Raw genomic sequence first — 12,500 nt, 5'->3', positions numbered from 1 at the left:
AGCAGAACCATTGCAGGGGGGAAGGAGATCCCAGTTGGTTCGATTCCAGCAATGACAGGTCATATAGTCACCATTTAATGGGGTCATCAATATAGCATTTCCCATATCACTTTTCCATTTTTAATGATGATTAAAACTGCAAAGAATTCAGATGTCTAAAATATGACTGAAATCCAATGGAATTAAACTGAATCTAAATTTGCTGTCAAAAATCAACACACATTTACCAGGCTATTACAAGTGGAATTGGTTTTTGTGCATACAGTAGTTCCCATCGTGTTATATTTTCAAGAAAACAAAGAAAGGGAAGATGAGAGGGTGTGGGAGTAAGGAAAGTAAAGGGTTTCCCCACAGAGTCAAATCAAATGACACGCTATTGAAAAATAGCAGCTATTTTTCTATGTGCTCATACGCACATAGTCGGCCTCTCTTCAACCACATTAGCAAGACTCCCATATCACCAGTGAAAGCTAACACCTACAGTAAGCAACATGCATGCTATCGCCATGCTATATTATGCAGACAAATAAACTCTATGGCAGCTGGATATACTCTCTCGGGGCTATATACAAACAATACAGCCTGCGACAGTGACACAAATTGCATTTGGAACTCAATCAAAACGGCACACATAAGCCACTTCCAGACGTGTCTGAGTGCTTCTTCACAATGGAACCGTGAAGGCTAATGAAAGTGCCAGGCTAGCAACTTTTGGCTTGTCACAGTGTTTTGAAAACATTTCACTGCCCTCCTCTGCCTCCCCACTCTTTCTCCCCTGGCCACCACGTCATGTCCAGTAAACCACTGGTTCCCAAACACTGGGTCGGGACCCATTTGTAGGAAAAAAAAATTATGGGTCCCTTTATTTTTTGTTTTCTACATTTTGTTTTCCATTAATATTAAAGAAAACATTCCCAATGGCATAAAATTAAAAATTCCCAAAAGCATAAAAAAGTCATGAATTAAAAACAAATTAAATTATGTTTTCAAAGTAATTTCATGAATAAATGAAAGTCTATAGGAATCTAGGAAATTCCATAAATTAGAAAATGAATGTTTAAGAAGCAGTGAAAATAGCCGATCTACAAGCTCACAACACGAAGATGTACTAGTTTCCATATTTAGGTAGGATTTTGCTGTGCATACAGTCATTTATATTGGGTAACGTTGAGATAGCTGATGGGAGCCACTGGAGTCTGGTGGTCTGACCCTTGCCTGTCCTCTAATATCAGCTGTCGACGCCACTTGTACCTCCAGCATCACGAGTCATCACTTCAAATAGCTTTATGAAAGCCAAAAATTGTGTGAAACGGTCTTTGCGGTCCGTTTTGGTCATACACGTCATGGCTAACTCTAGCTATAAGCTCTTTTGAAGCACGACTTCTACTGAAGTCGCTCAACTCGCTCCCTGCAGTATGCCACACAAAACTAACTCAATTACACGTAACCCAAAGCAGACACAGATTGCAATGGCTATGGACTCTTGATGGACTGTCTGCTCCTGTTACCATTGTGCTATCCAGTACCAACCGGGCCAGGATAATTGGTCTCCCCACACCCAATCTCACAGAGCTAAACAATAAAGCTGTCGCAACGCATTGCAACCTCAGACGAACTGAGCATCACACACGCCCACCTCAATCACTACCTTATACCCTACTGTCCTGCGGGCGCAGGCACACAACACTAAGGTGTAGAGACTGTAGAAGATACAGGACAGCCATGCGCAAGCTGCCTTACACAATATGACCCGAGTGTTTGTACTTATGTCTGTCATTGTGTGGTCGGCGTTATCGTGTGCTGCTGTCGTGCTGTCGTCTGACATGTGCTGCACAATGTTAGGGAAAGGAATTTCCCCGTGGGGACAATACATTCCCACCCCCCTGTCCCCCATAAGCTTCATTTCAGGGGTAACTAGGGGGTTATGTTTTGAACTAGAGGGGGCCCCTCAAACCCCCCCCCCCCCCCCCCCGTAACTCGAGCTCGGTCTGTTTCCTCATTCATTCCTTCTTGTCCATCTCTGCCTCACACGTACTGTATTCCGCACACACACGCACACACACACACGCACGCACACACACGGCCACACGCACACACGCACACGCGTCACACACGCACATGCACACACCTCATTCACACCTTGCATTCCTGTGCGGTCTTTAAAGTAACACAATCCCTCTGGCTTTAGTGGACAATGGGCTGCATCTTACCCAACAGAAACAATGGAAATCTGCCAGGCTTTAGGAGAGAGATGCAGACACACGGGGAGAAGAAGAGACAAAGGACAATGTGTGTGCGTGCGTGTGTATACGCGTGTGTGCGTGCGTGTGTATACGTGTGTGCGGGCGTGCGTGCGTGCGTGCATGCATGCGTGCATGCGTGCGTGCGTGCGTGCGTGAGAAAGAGAGAGAGAGAGAAAGAGTGAGGAGAAGGGAGGTTTAAAGAGCATTGTGAGTGTGTGGGTGCTAGTTATTAGCTTTGAGATGTGATCCCCATCACAGGCCCAACTCCCACATCACAGGAAAGCTTTTCAACAGGTGCCAAGAAGAAGAGGTCCAAACTCGCCTGTTCCTTTTGTCCTGGTTTGACCACGACAACAGTCAGTCGGAGTCCACATCGTAACTAAACTTCCTCAATATGAGAGAGAGGGGGGGGGGGGGGGGAATCAGTGTTGTTTTCATCGACTAAAACTAAAGACGCAAAATGTTCGTCGACTACCTTTTTCCACTGACGAAAACTACATGGAAACTAAATGAAAACTATCTATGATGACTAAAACTAAGACTAAATATAAAAACTAGACTAAAATTTTAGGAAGGGACTAGTGGACAAGATATCCAGTATAAGTCATTTTACACTTGGTTGCATGCTGAAAATAGCCGATCTTCAAGCTTGTAGATCGGCTATTTTCAGCAAGTGTAAAAACAATCATTACGACGGCATCAAGACTAAATCACCTGTAGATTTAGTCGACTAAAATCTTATGACATTTAGTCGACTAAAACTAGACTAAACACTAGAACATTCCAGGTGACTAAAATGTGACTAAAACTAAGTGAAAACTATTAAAGAGACTAAAACTAAAACAACACTGGGTGGGGGGCAATTCAACTCTTTCAAGTGAACTTCAGGCACAATGGACCTAAATTTAGTGTTCTGTCCGGTAGCTGGCTGCGAAGCACCACCTCGTCCGTAAAGCACAGCCAAATAACGCGTCAAGAATTCTAAGTGAATGACTTTCAAGGATAATATCGTCACATCCTTCTTGCTGCAACTGCTATTTCCTGACTTCTCAGAAACAAAAGGATTGCGTTGTTTTTCCTATTCTTCAGTACATGGCCATTTTTAAGTAAATAGGACGTTTCTGCGTGGCCCCTGTGTTGTGTTTTACACCTTGAGGCGATCATGTGTTACATACCGGTGGCAAAGGAGGCTGAAAAAAAAACAGCCAAAAATACACACACATCTACAAGCTATTAGGCTGGGTGCCGCCGGATCGAAAACAGTGATAGTTCAAGAATAAAAGAGTCTGCACACCAATTTACCACTTTAAAGTAAAAGATATGCCTGGGAGCAGAAATGTGTGTGCAGACTTATTAATTCTTGAAATATTTACATACCAGGCCAGGTCATCCCCAGGTCGATTTGTGCCGGTATAATAAATATAAAGTAAAATCAGGATCCAAGTGGAAACAACGTGGCTCAGACCACTGCACTTAAATTCTTCTGTCTTGGCAAGTAAGTGTGCAAAACAATTTGATCCAGATCAATATTTACTTCTCTCTCTCGACAGAGCGGAGGGCAAGCCGTGAGAGCTCCTCGCTCATATTTGAGCATATTAAAGTGTTAATTATTACATCCAAAGACACAGAGTCTCAGATGGGTCCATTTGGTTACGTTTGTAACCTCTCAAAGTTAACTGAAAGCCAGTGGTGTAAAGTAACCAGTGTTGGGCGCGTTACTTTAAAAAAGTAATTAGTTATAGTTACTAGTTACTTCTCCAAAAAAGTAACTGAGTTAGTAACTGAATTACTCTATTGTAAAAGTAACTAGTTACTAGGAAAAGTAACTATTTGCGTAAAAACAGTTGTAATATGTCTAAGAATTTGGATTGATTTTTCACAAGGTGCATAGAGTAGAACAGCATAGACAGGTACTTACAAGTTACAACTTACACATAAGACATAATAACCTTTTGCCATGAGGGAGAAATAAACTTCAATATATGTATTGCACTTCAATATAATATTTATTGAACCTCAACAGTAAACCAGGTGTAATTGCCTACACCAGTGGCTCTCAAACTTTTTGGACCTCAAAAGTCCAACAACTTCAGACAAGACAACTGGTAGACAATACTGTCTAATTAAAGACACAAATTGGCTCAGAACTTAAGACAACTGGTCAGTGGTCAGTCACACACACACACACACACACACACACGCACAAGCACACACACACACACACACACACACACACACACACACACACACACACAAGGCCCTCCCCTGCATCTCTCTCTCTCTCTATCTCTCTCTCTATCTCTCTCTCAAGCACGCATGCAGTCAGGCTGTCAACATTAGCTTTAGCATGGTCTGTGTAGCATCAAGCTTTCACAACTGACTGCTATGTTTGTTTTATTCTAACCGTGTGTGAAGCCCAACACACACCGGCTCCGTCCGACGCGGCGCGGCGCGTTGCCGTGCGGCGCCGCCTGGAAAATAGAACTGATTCTATCGGCGCGCCAGGCGACGCGGCGCGACGCGGCGCGGCGGACGGAGCCGGTGTGTGTTGGGCTTCATGTTTGCAGCATCAGCCCCATTGCACACACGCACACACACACAGAGTCCCAGACACACTGTCAGCCGGCCCGTGGTAACAAAAAGCTTGGGGACGCTTAACATAATAACGGAGCACATTTCATTGTCAGTAACGGTAACTGCGTTGTAACAATGACAATTGTAATTAATTAGATTACCCGTTACTGAAAAAAATAACGACGTTAGGTAGCGCCGTTTGTTTAAACGCCGTTATACCCAACACTGAAAGTAACTAAGTACTTTAACTCAAGTACTGTACAATTTTCTGTACTTCTACTCCACTACATCTCAGAGGCAAATATTGTACTTTGTACTCCACTACAATTATTTGAAATCTTAGTTACTTAGATGTAGATGTAGATACGTACATGTTGACTGTTATTACAAAACACACAAAATATTTCGGCTGTGAAAAATTTGAAATTAAAATAGCTGATCTACAAGCTCACAAAACCAGCACCATTCACCACCTAATCAAAACAAAGGATTCAGCTGCTCTGTTCTCCCAGAGCCCTAGCAAACTCGGTGGCTAGGCTAGCTAGTTTCTTGGGACATTTGTGGTCGTAGTGACTACATCTGTCATTAAAAAAATATATTCTTTCAGCGATTTTCTTAGTTTTAAGGGTAAACTGTTGTAGAACTGCAATATTACACTTCAGTGATGCTTGCGGAACTCGACTTCGTCTCGTTCCCTACCGCATCACTGTCGTGGCAATTAATAATCATGTTAACCCACACCCTCTCGTGTAATATTGCTTAAATCTACACTATATCCTAGCCGGTACCTGCCTGGCACCCAACAATATCCAGTACTTTTACTTCATCTTTACTGCGTATCCAAATATTGTACTTTTACTCCACTACATTTATTTGACAGCTTTAGTTACTAGTTACTTTGTAGATTTTGATTGTTATTACAAAACATACAATAAACACTTCAGCCGTATATATACATTCCGGATCTACATATCTGATCTACAAGCTCACAATTCGTTGTGATGCGAGTCATGCGACGCATTGTGAGCTTGTACGTCAGCTATTTTCAAAAGATTTTGAGACATTTTTCACATTTGAAAAGTTGTAAAACAGGACATACTGCATAATGAGTATACTTTTACTTTTAGTATACTTTTAAGTAGCCTATATTTTGATGCTGATACTTTGTACTTTCACTCAAGTGCATTTTAAATGCGGAAATACAGAATATTCTGGTTCCCGCCCAGAATATTCTGGGCGGGAACCCTTTTTGGTGTTAGCAATATGCTATGCTTTAGCTATTGAAAAATAGCAGATCGGGGGCACGGTGGCACAGTTGGTAGTGCTGTCGCCTCACAGCTAGAAGGTCCTGGGTTCGATTCCCGCTCGGGGCGCTGTGGCGTGTTTCCTCCTCCGCGTCATCAGTGCCCATACCCGAAGGCGGGGTTGGCGAAAGGGCCTTTCTGTGTGGAGTTTGCATGTTCTCCCCGTGTCCCCTAGGGTAGGTACCCTCACAAAAACATGCAGTAATCCTGGTCTCTAAACTGCCTCCCCCTGGCCAGCCGGGACACCTGATGGAGGGGAAAGGAACTGGTTGGAATAACGTGCTCCTTCCACGCGCTACGTCCAACCAGGAAAACTCCCCCCTGTCAGGTGTAAAGGAGCAACTTGGACACTCAAGCATGAAGGAAGCATGAGTTAAGTCCGTTGCTCTCCCTAGGTTGGCGGAGGGTGTGTAGAGCCCAGGATCACATCACAGGATGATTGACACAGGGGTGAAAAATGGGTTACAAAATCGTGGGACAAAAAATATAAATTAAAAAAAAAAGAAAAATAGCAGATCTACAAGCTCATAGCGCGCCACCGAGTGGCGCACTACGAGCTTGTAGGTGTGCTATTTTTGAAAAATCGAAGAACGACTGACATAGAAACATAGCTTTTTCAGAAAACAGGATGTAGAAGACATTTTTTTAATCTGATCTCAGGTCAAAATGGGTTAAATGCGGAAATACAGAATATTTCCACATTGCAGTATTGCTACTTTTACATAAGCAAAACATGCGAGTTCGTTTCCCATCACTTGTACGGGGGCCTCTGATCAAGGCCTCCGACTGGCAAGGGGAGGTCGTTTCAGGTCTGAAATCTTACCCCGTAACGTTTTGTAATCTGCCACTGCGGTGCCTTGGGGGCGTACATTCCTGCACTAAGCCAATAACGACTTGTTCAACTTATAAGGTGAATTGGACCAGGCTTCTTCTTTTTCATTTTTCCTCGCTTGCTCGCTCTCACCCAAAGGCATTTTTGTTTAACAACGAGGGGAGGTATATACATAAATCTTATGTGCGATTAGCTGTATTGTTCAACCCTTTTACGTAAACCTCCCAAAGGGTCTTAGTGGTTTTGTTGGACGGCGCACAACTCTGCAGCATAAACGGTTTAATAGCCGTGGTGGAAGAAGTGCTCACATTTCCTACTTAAGTAAAAGTAGCAATTCAACAATGTAGAACTATACTCAGTTACAGGTAAGAGTTCAGCATAAGTAGTGTTCAAAATGTACAGTATTGGCAGCAAAATATAGTACTCGAGAATATACCATTTCACATGTTTTGAAACTGTATTAAAGTAACTGGTAACTAAGGTTTTCAACTAATCGTAATGGAGTAAAAGTACAATATTTGTAGTAGTGGAGTTGAAGTGAATTGGTTTGAAAATGGGAAATGCTCTAAAGTAAGAAATAATACCTAAAAATTGTACTTATATTAACAGTTTGACTGTTTTTTACGATTAACCCGCATTTTAATCAACCCCCCTTCACTGCCGAGATTGTTGTATTACCTTTAGAGCATACGCTGAATTATTTGGGCTTTTAATCCGCGAAAATCCATCAAAAAAAGCTCCCGTGGTTTGTTATGATCTGTGTGTAGCATCCACCATCTTGGTGCACCCGGAAGACGCACACAAGATTGGTTTCAATGAGGCGTTGCAGCCAATGCATTTCCATTGGCCTCAATTTCCCAGAAGCCCTAGCAGCCCACAGCATGTGACGATTTCCGGTTTCGTCATCACAGCGAAGTCATCCAGTCTCATACTCCGCGACGAAGACGGATTTTCTTTTGATTCATTACATTACGGCGGATTAAACACATAAAACAAAAGGCGGGTATGTCCGATACGGCAGCGACATTAACCTGGAGTAATCCATTCGGGGCACGGAAACTGTTAAGTAAAGTAAGTCCATGAGTAAGTGTACATAGTTAATTTTACAAAAGTTTTGACATCAAAATGTACTTATAGTACCAAAAGTAAAAGTAATCATTATGCAGAATGTCTCATTACATTGTGAGCTTGTACTGTAGAGCTGCTATTACATTGGATAATGTATGTTTTGTTAATAATAATCAAAATAATCAAACTTAACGAGTGACTAAAGTTTTCAAATAAATGTACTGGAGTAAAAGTACAATATCCTGGCTCTGTGATGTAGTTGAGTAGAAGTAAAAGTATTGGAAATTGGAAATTCTTAAGTAAAGTACAAATACCTCAGAATTGCACTTGAGTACAGTACTTAAGTAAATGTATTTCATTACTTTCCACCACCGGCGTACGACAGTTCAGGTGAAGTTCAACCGTGTTGGCTGTTCACTTCTCCAAGGGTAATCTAAAGCAGGAGCGCAGCTTGGCACTCAGACACACGCACACACACACACACACACACACACACACACACACACACACACACACACACACACACACACACACACGCACGCACACACACACACACACACACGCGCGCACACACACAGCGCTAAATCCTGCCATCACCCCATTTCTCTTTAATGCCGTTAACTTCATCGCTGTCATCCCTCTCTCATTCTCCCCGTGTCAGGTCTGGTGGAGAGTGATATTGAACTTGGGGCAGAGCCTCTGTGGTTTTGGATACCAAGACGCCTTGGGCATGATGTCTGGGGCCTCCAAGTTATTGTCCGTCATTCTATATTGTTGCTTCAGTGCTCCTCAAGTGAGAAATAACGGTTATAGTTATAGTGATTCCTTTCACAGATCTCAGAGGTCGCACCTAAATAAACATCAATGAAGACGATGTGTTTTTGGGGGTATTTTCCGCCTTTATTCAAGTGAAGACTGACAGGAAAGAGGGAGAGAGAGAGAGGGGGGGGGAGAGACGTGCAGCAAAGGTTGTCATGAACGGGACTCGAACAAAGCCTATATATATATGGCACGCGCCTGGACCACTTGGCCAGCGGTTGCCCCAATAAAGACAATGTTTAACCCATAGTTTGACTGCTGAACCCGACCTTCACGACCTTTTTTTTCCTGACCTTTTTGATAACTTAAGACATACAAGGTTTTCCTCGGACACTCTGGGACACGTTTCCAATCCATACAGAATACCCGGAGAGTTGTTAAGCATGTATTAATTGTATTATGTAGGTGTGTGTGTGTGTTGTGTGAATGGTAATGTGTAATGGTCTGTGCTGTGCTGGTGTAGGTGCCTCCTGATCTGCAGAATGAGGTGCTGATGAGCCTGTTGGAGACCGATCCTGATGTGGTGGATTACCTGCTCAGGAGGAAGGCCTCACAGTGAGTCACCATGCACGCACGTCTTTGACACTCATTACCTCAACCTCTAACCTAGCCACTACCCTTATCATAACAACAACAACTCAGTCACACTGTCGCTCAGTCACAGCACGGACGGAGTAGAAACTAAACACACACACACACACACACACACACACACACACACACACACACACATAGGCCTGACTCACACCTTCGCATCTAGCATACAACATTGATGCATGCTAGATGTAAAGAAAGGCTTTCGGCTGTGTTTCGACTAGAACTTCCAAAAGGCACATTGCTGTCCCGGAGTGCAAAACACTCTCTTTAATGACTTTTCTAACTCCCCTTACGCCAGGAGCCCAGAGCTGATGAGGTCCGAAGAGTCGACCTTCTCGGTCAGCGAGCGCCGCTCCTCCAGCGACTCCAACAAGGCGGGGTCGAGCGGCGAGGTCTCGCCCTACGACAACAACTCGCCCGTCCTGAGCGAGCGGCGCACGGCGGAGGCGCCCGGAGGCGGCGGCGGGAGCCCCGGCAGCGAGCGTCTCTTCCGCATCCCGGAGCAGCAGCAGCAGCAGAGCGCCCCGGGGGGCGGCGTGGTGGGGGGGGGGCATGGAGGGGGGGCCGGCGGCGGCCGGGGCCAGACCGGAGCCGGGCACAACAACGCCTGGGCTGCCAAAGGTAAGCCTATATATACCACCTACCATGAGGAAGACCCGTGATGGGGAATGATTAGTGTTTGACACGATGGATATTGTTCTCCGGGACCCTTTTGTTTGCCTTGTTTTCATTTGTTTATGTTTTGTTTGGAGGGGGGGCGGGGGGGGTATGTGCATTATCATCATACGGAAACACCTACTGAGTGGCAAAAAGTGACTTCCTATAAGTCCTATCTGATTGCGTTGAATGACGTTAAACTTACTTTGCCACTCGATTTGCCACCCGCTTTATGCCTGCGCATACCCTGGCCTCTGTTGTCATAGAGATGTATATCTGCCTGCTCTTAAATGGTTGTCTGCTAATGTGCTGAGCAGGGGAGTAATGCACGTCATATAGCAGAGCCTGAATGACATTTTCTGAAATAAATTCTCAAGCCATTATCAGTCTCGATCTATTCGTCGGTTATCTGACTGAGCTACTACTACTGCTACTATTATTTATCAGACCAGTGTGTGTCCAGTGGAAACCTCGTATGAATCTGATCTCAGGTCAGAATGGGTTAATGAGGTTTAATGCTGCTGCTGATTGATGGTGTAACTCCGTTTCATCTGCCTCGCATCAGATACCATATCAGAGGAGCATGCAAACATTTGGGGGGCGTGGCACACTACCCTGAAACCAGCACTGAAGGACCAATCGTACACAGGTAAAGTTTCAGTATACTGTAGCCTGGGATCAATACCTTTTTCGGGGGTTTCTTGGTCTGGTCACAGCAGAAATAACTGTATATCTATCATCGTTTTGTTTGGTATGATAATAGAGCGTCGCAGTCCCTCCCCCTTTCAGAACAACGAGTGGCCCAGGAAATGAATCCCAATGCATTTTTCCCATAGCCATTTCTTAAAGTATTTATTTAAAGACGGTTACGCCGCGGACAAAGCCAACTCGGATCGTGACAAATCATGAGAATGAACACAATGTTTTGGGCCGATCAGATAATTTATAAGAAGAAAAACAAAACAAATAGTGTTGTCTCCTGCCTTTATTTTCTTCTTTCTAATGATTTGATCGGCCCCAAAATATTGTGTTCATTGTCATGATTTGTCACGATCCGAGTTGGCTTTGTCCGCGGCGTAACCGTCTTTAAGTAAATACTTTAAGAAATGCCTATGAGGAAAATGAACGGCGATTTCTTTTCCGGGTCTCTCGAGGGGGCGGGACTGCGACGCTCTATAGACGATCGAGACTAAACTAATTGATTCGCATTGTGTGGGGGATCAAAAAACAATGCGACGCCAACTGGAACACCGAAACACCGGTATACCACGATATATTTATTTATTCCTTTTTTTTCTAAACCGGATCACACGGCTAGTTTTAGAACGAATACAAGGATTTCCTCCTAGGTTAGTTCAAGTATAATGTGCACATGCGTGCGCACACACAAGGCAAGGCACTAGTTCACATTGATCTAGTAATATGTAGTACTATAGCATATTATATGAAGAGAAGCATTTTGTGATAAAGATATTCCGCTCTTTTTTTCCCCGCTGAACAAAAAAGGCTATTTAATTTACAATTCCCACTCACATTGAAAAGTATAATTATGATAATTTGACAAGACGCTTTTACTGTAATTGACCTTGATGAATTAATATTTTTTGCTGCAGAAAAAAGCTATGTAGTTAGACATTTCCACTGAAATTGAAAAGTATAGCCTAATTATTTTTGACAATGAACACTTTTATTATAATTGACCTTGATAATAAATTAATATTTTTTTTGCAGCAAGAAAAGCTATTTAATCTTCCATTTTCACTCACCGTAATAAAATGATTTATCTCTTTTCCCTGTATTCAATTAACCCATTTTGGGCGGGAACCCGTTTTGGTGTTAGCATCATGTTGTGCTTTAGCTATTGAAAAATAGCAGATCTACAAGCTCATAGCGTGCCACCGAGTGGCGCGCTACGAGCTTGCAGGTCTGCTATTTTTGAAGAATCGTGAAAAGTGACATGAAAGTGTTTGAGAACGACTGACATAGAGAAACAGCTTTTTCAAGAAAACAGTCAGGATTTTTGAAGACATTTGCAGAGTCGTTTCCAGGTCAAAATGGGTTAATTGACACTTCTCTGTCTATAGGTTCCCATGGCAACATGTCGGAGGGAAGCTCCCGCAGCTCCCAGGACGAGGGTCTCGACGCCGGTGTCCAGAGCGACGCCCGGCCGCCAGTGCGACGGACTCAGACCGCACTGGGCGGCGTCTCCGAGTACCGGCCGCACCCTCCCGTCGCCAGGATGTGCTCCCACCACACCCCTCTCGGAGAGACGGCCGGACAGACGACGCGCCTCCTCAACCTCAATTTCACACAGGCGGCGGTGGCGCCGGGGGGAGGCCGACAGGCGGTCGCCGCCGCGGCCGGCAGACCTCACGGGATGGCGAGCGACGGACCTGCGGCGCATAA

General features: G+C 44.1%; 1 protein-coding gene across 1 annotated transcript in view; it reads left to right on the top strand.

Moving 5' to 3' along the window:
- LOC310853965 (rho GTPase-activating protein 6-like) overlaps positions 1-12,500 on the top strand; it is a 92,549-nt gene that overhangs the window by 79,081 nt on the left and 968 nt on the right. The window contains exons 11-14 of the mRNA XM_083758441.1: positions 9,304-9,395; positions 9,736-10,058; positions 10,660-10,743; positions 12,179-12,500. The exon at positions 12,179-12,500 is cut by the window's right edge and continues 968 nt beyond it. Of these exons, the coding sequence (XP_083614567.1) occupies positions 9,304-9,395; positions 9,736-10,058; positions 10,660-10,743; positions 12,179-12,500 (821 nt within the window). The remainder of the gene's footprint in view (positions 1-9,303; positions 9,396-9,735; positions 10,059-10,659; positions 10,744-12,178) is intronic.

Source organism: Protomyctophum parallelum (assembly GCF_964188405.1).
Source record: "Protomyctophum parallelum genome assembly, chromosome: 23".
Lineage (NCBI taxonomy): Eukaryota > Metazoa > Chordata > Actinopteri > Myctophiformes > Myctophidae > Protomyctophum > Protomyctophum parallelum.
Note: the sequence above shows the minus strand (reverse complement) of the source record. Positions and strands in the feature narration are given on the sequence as shown.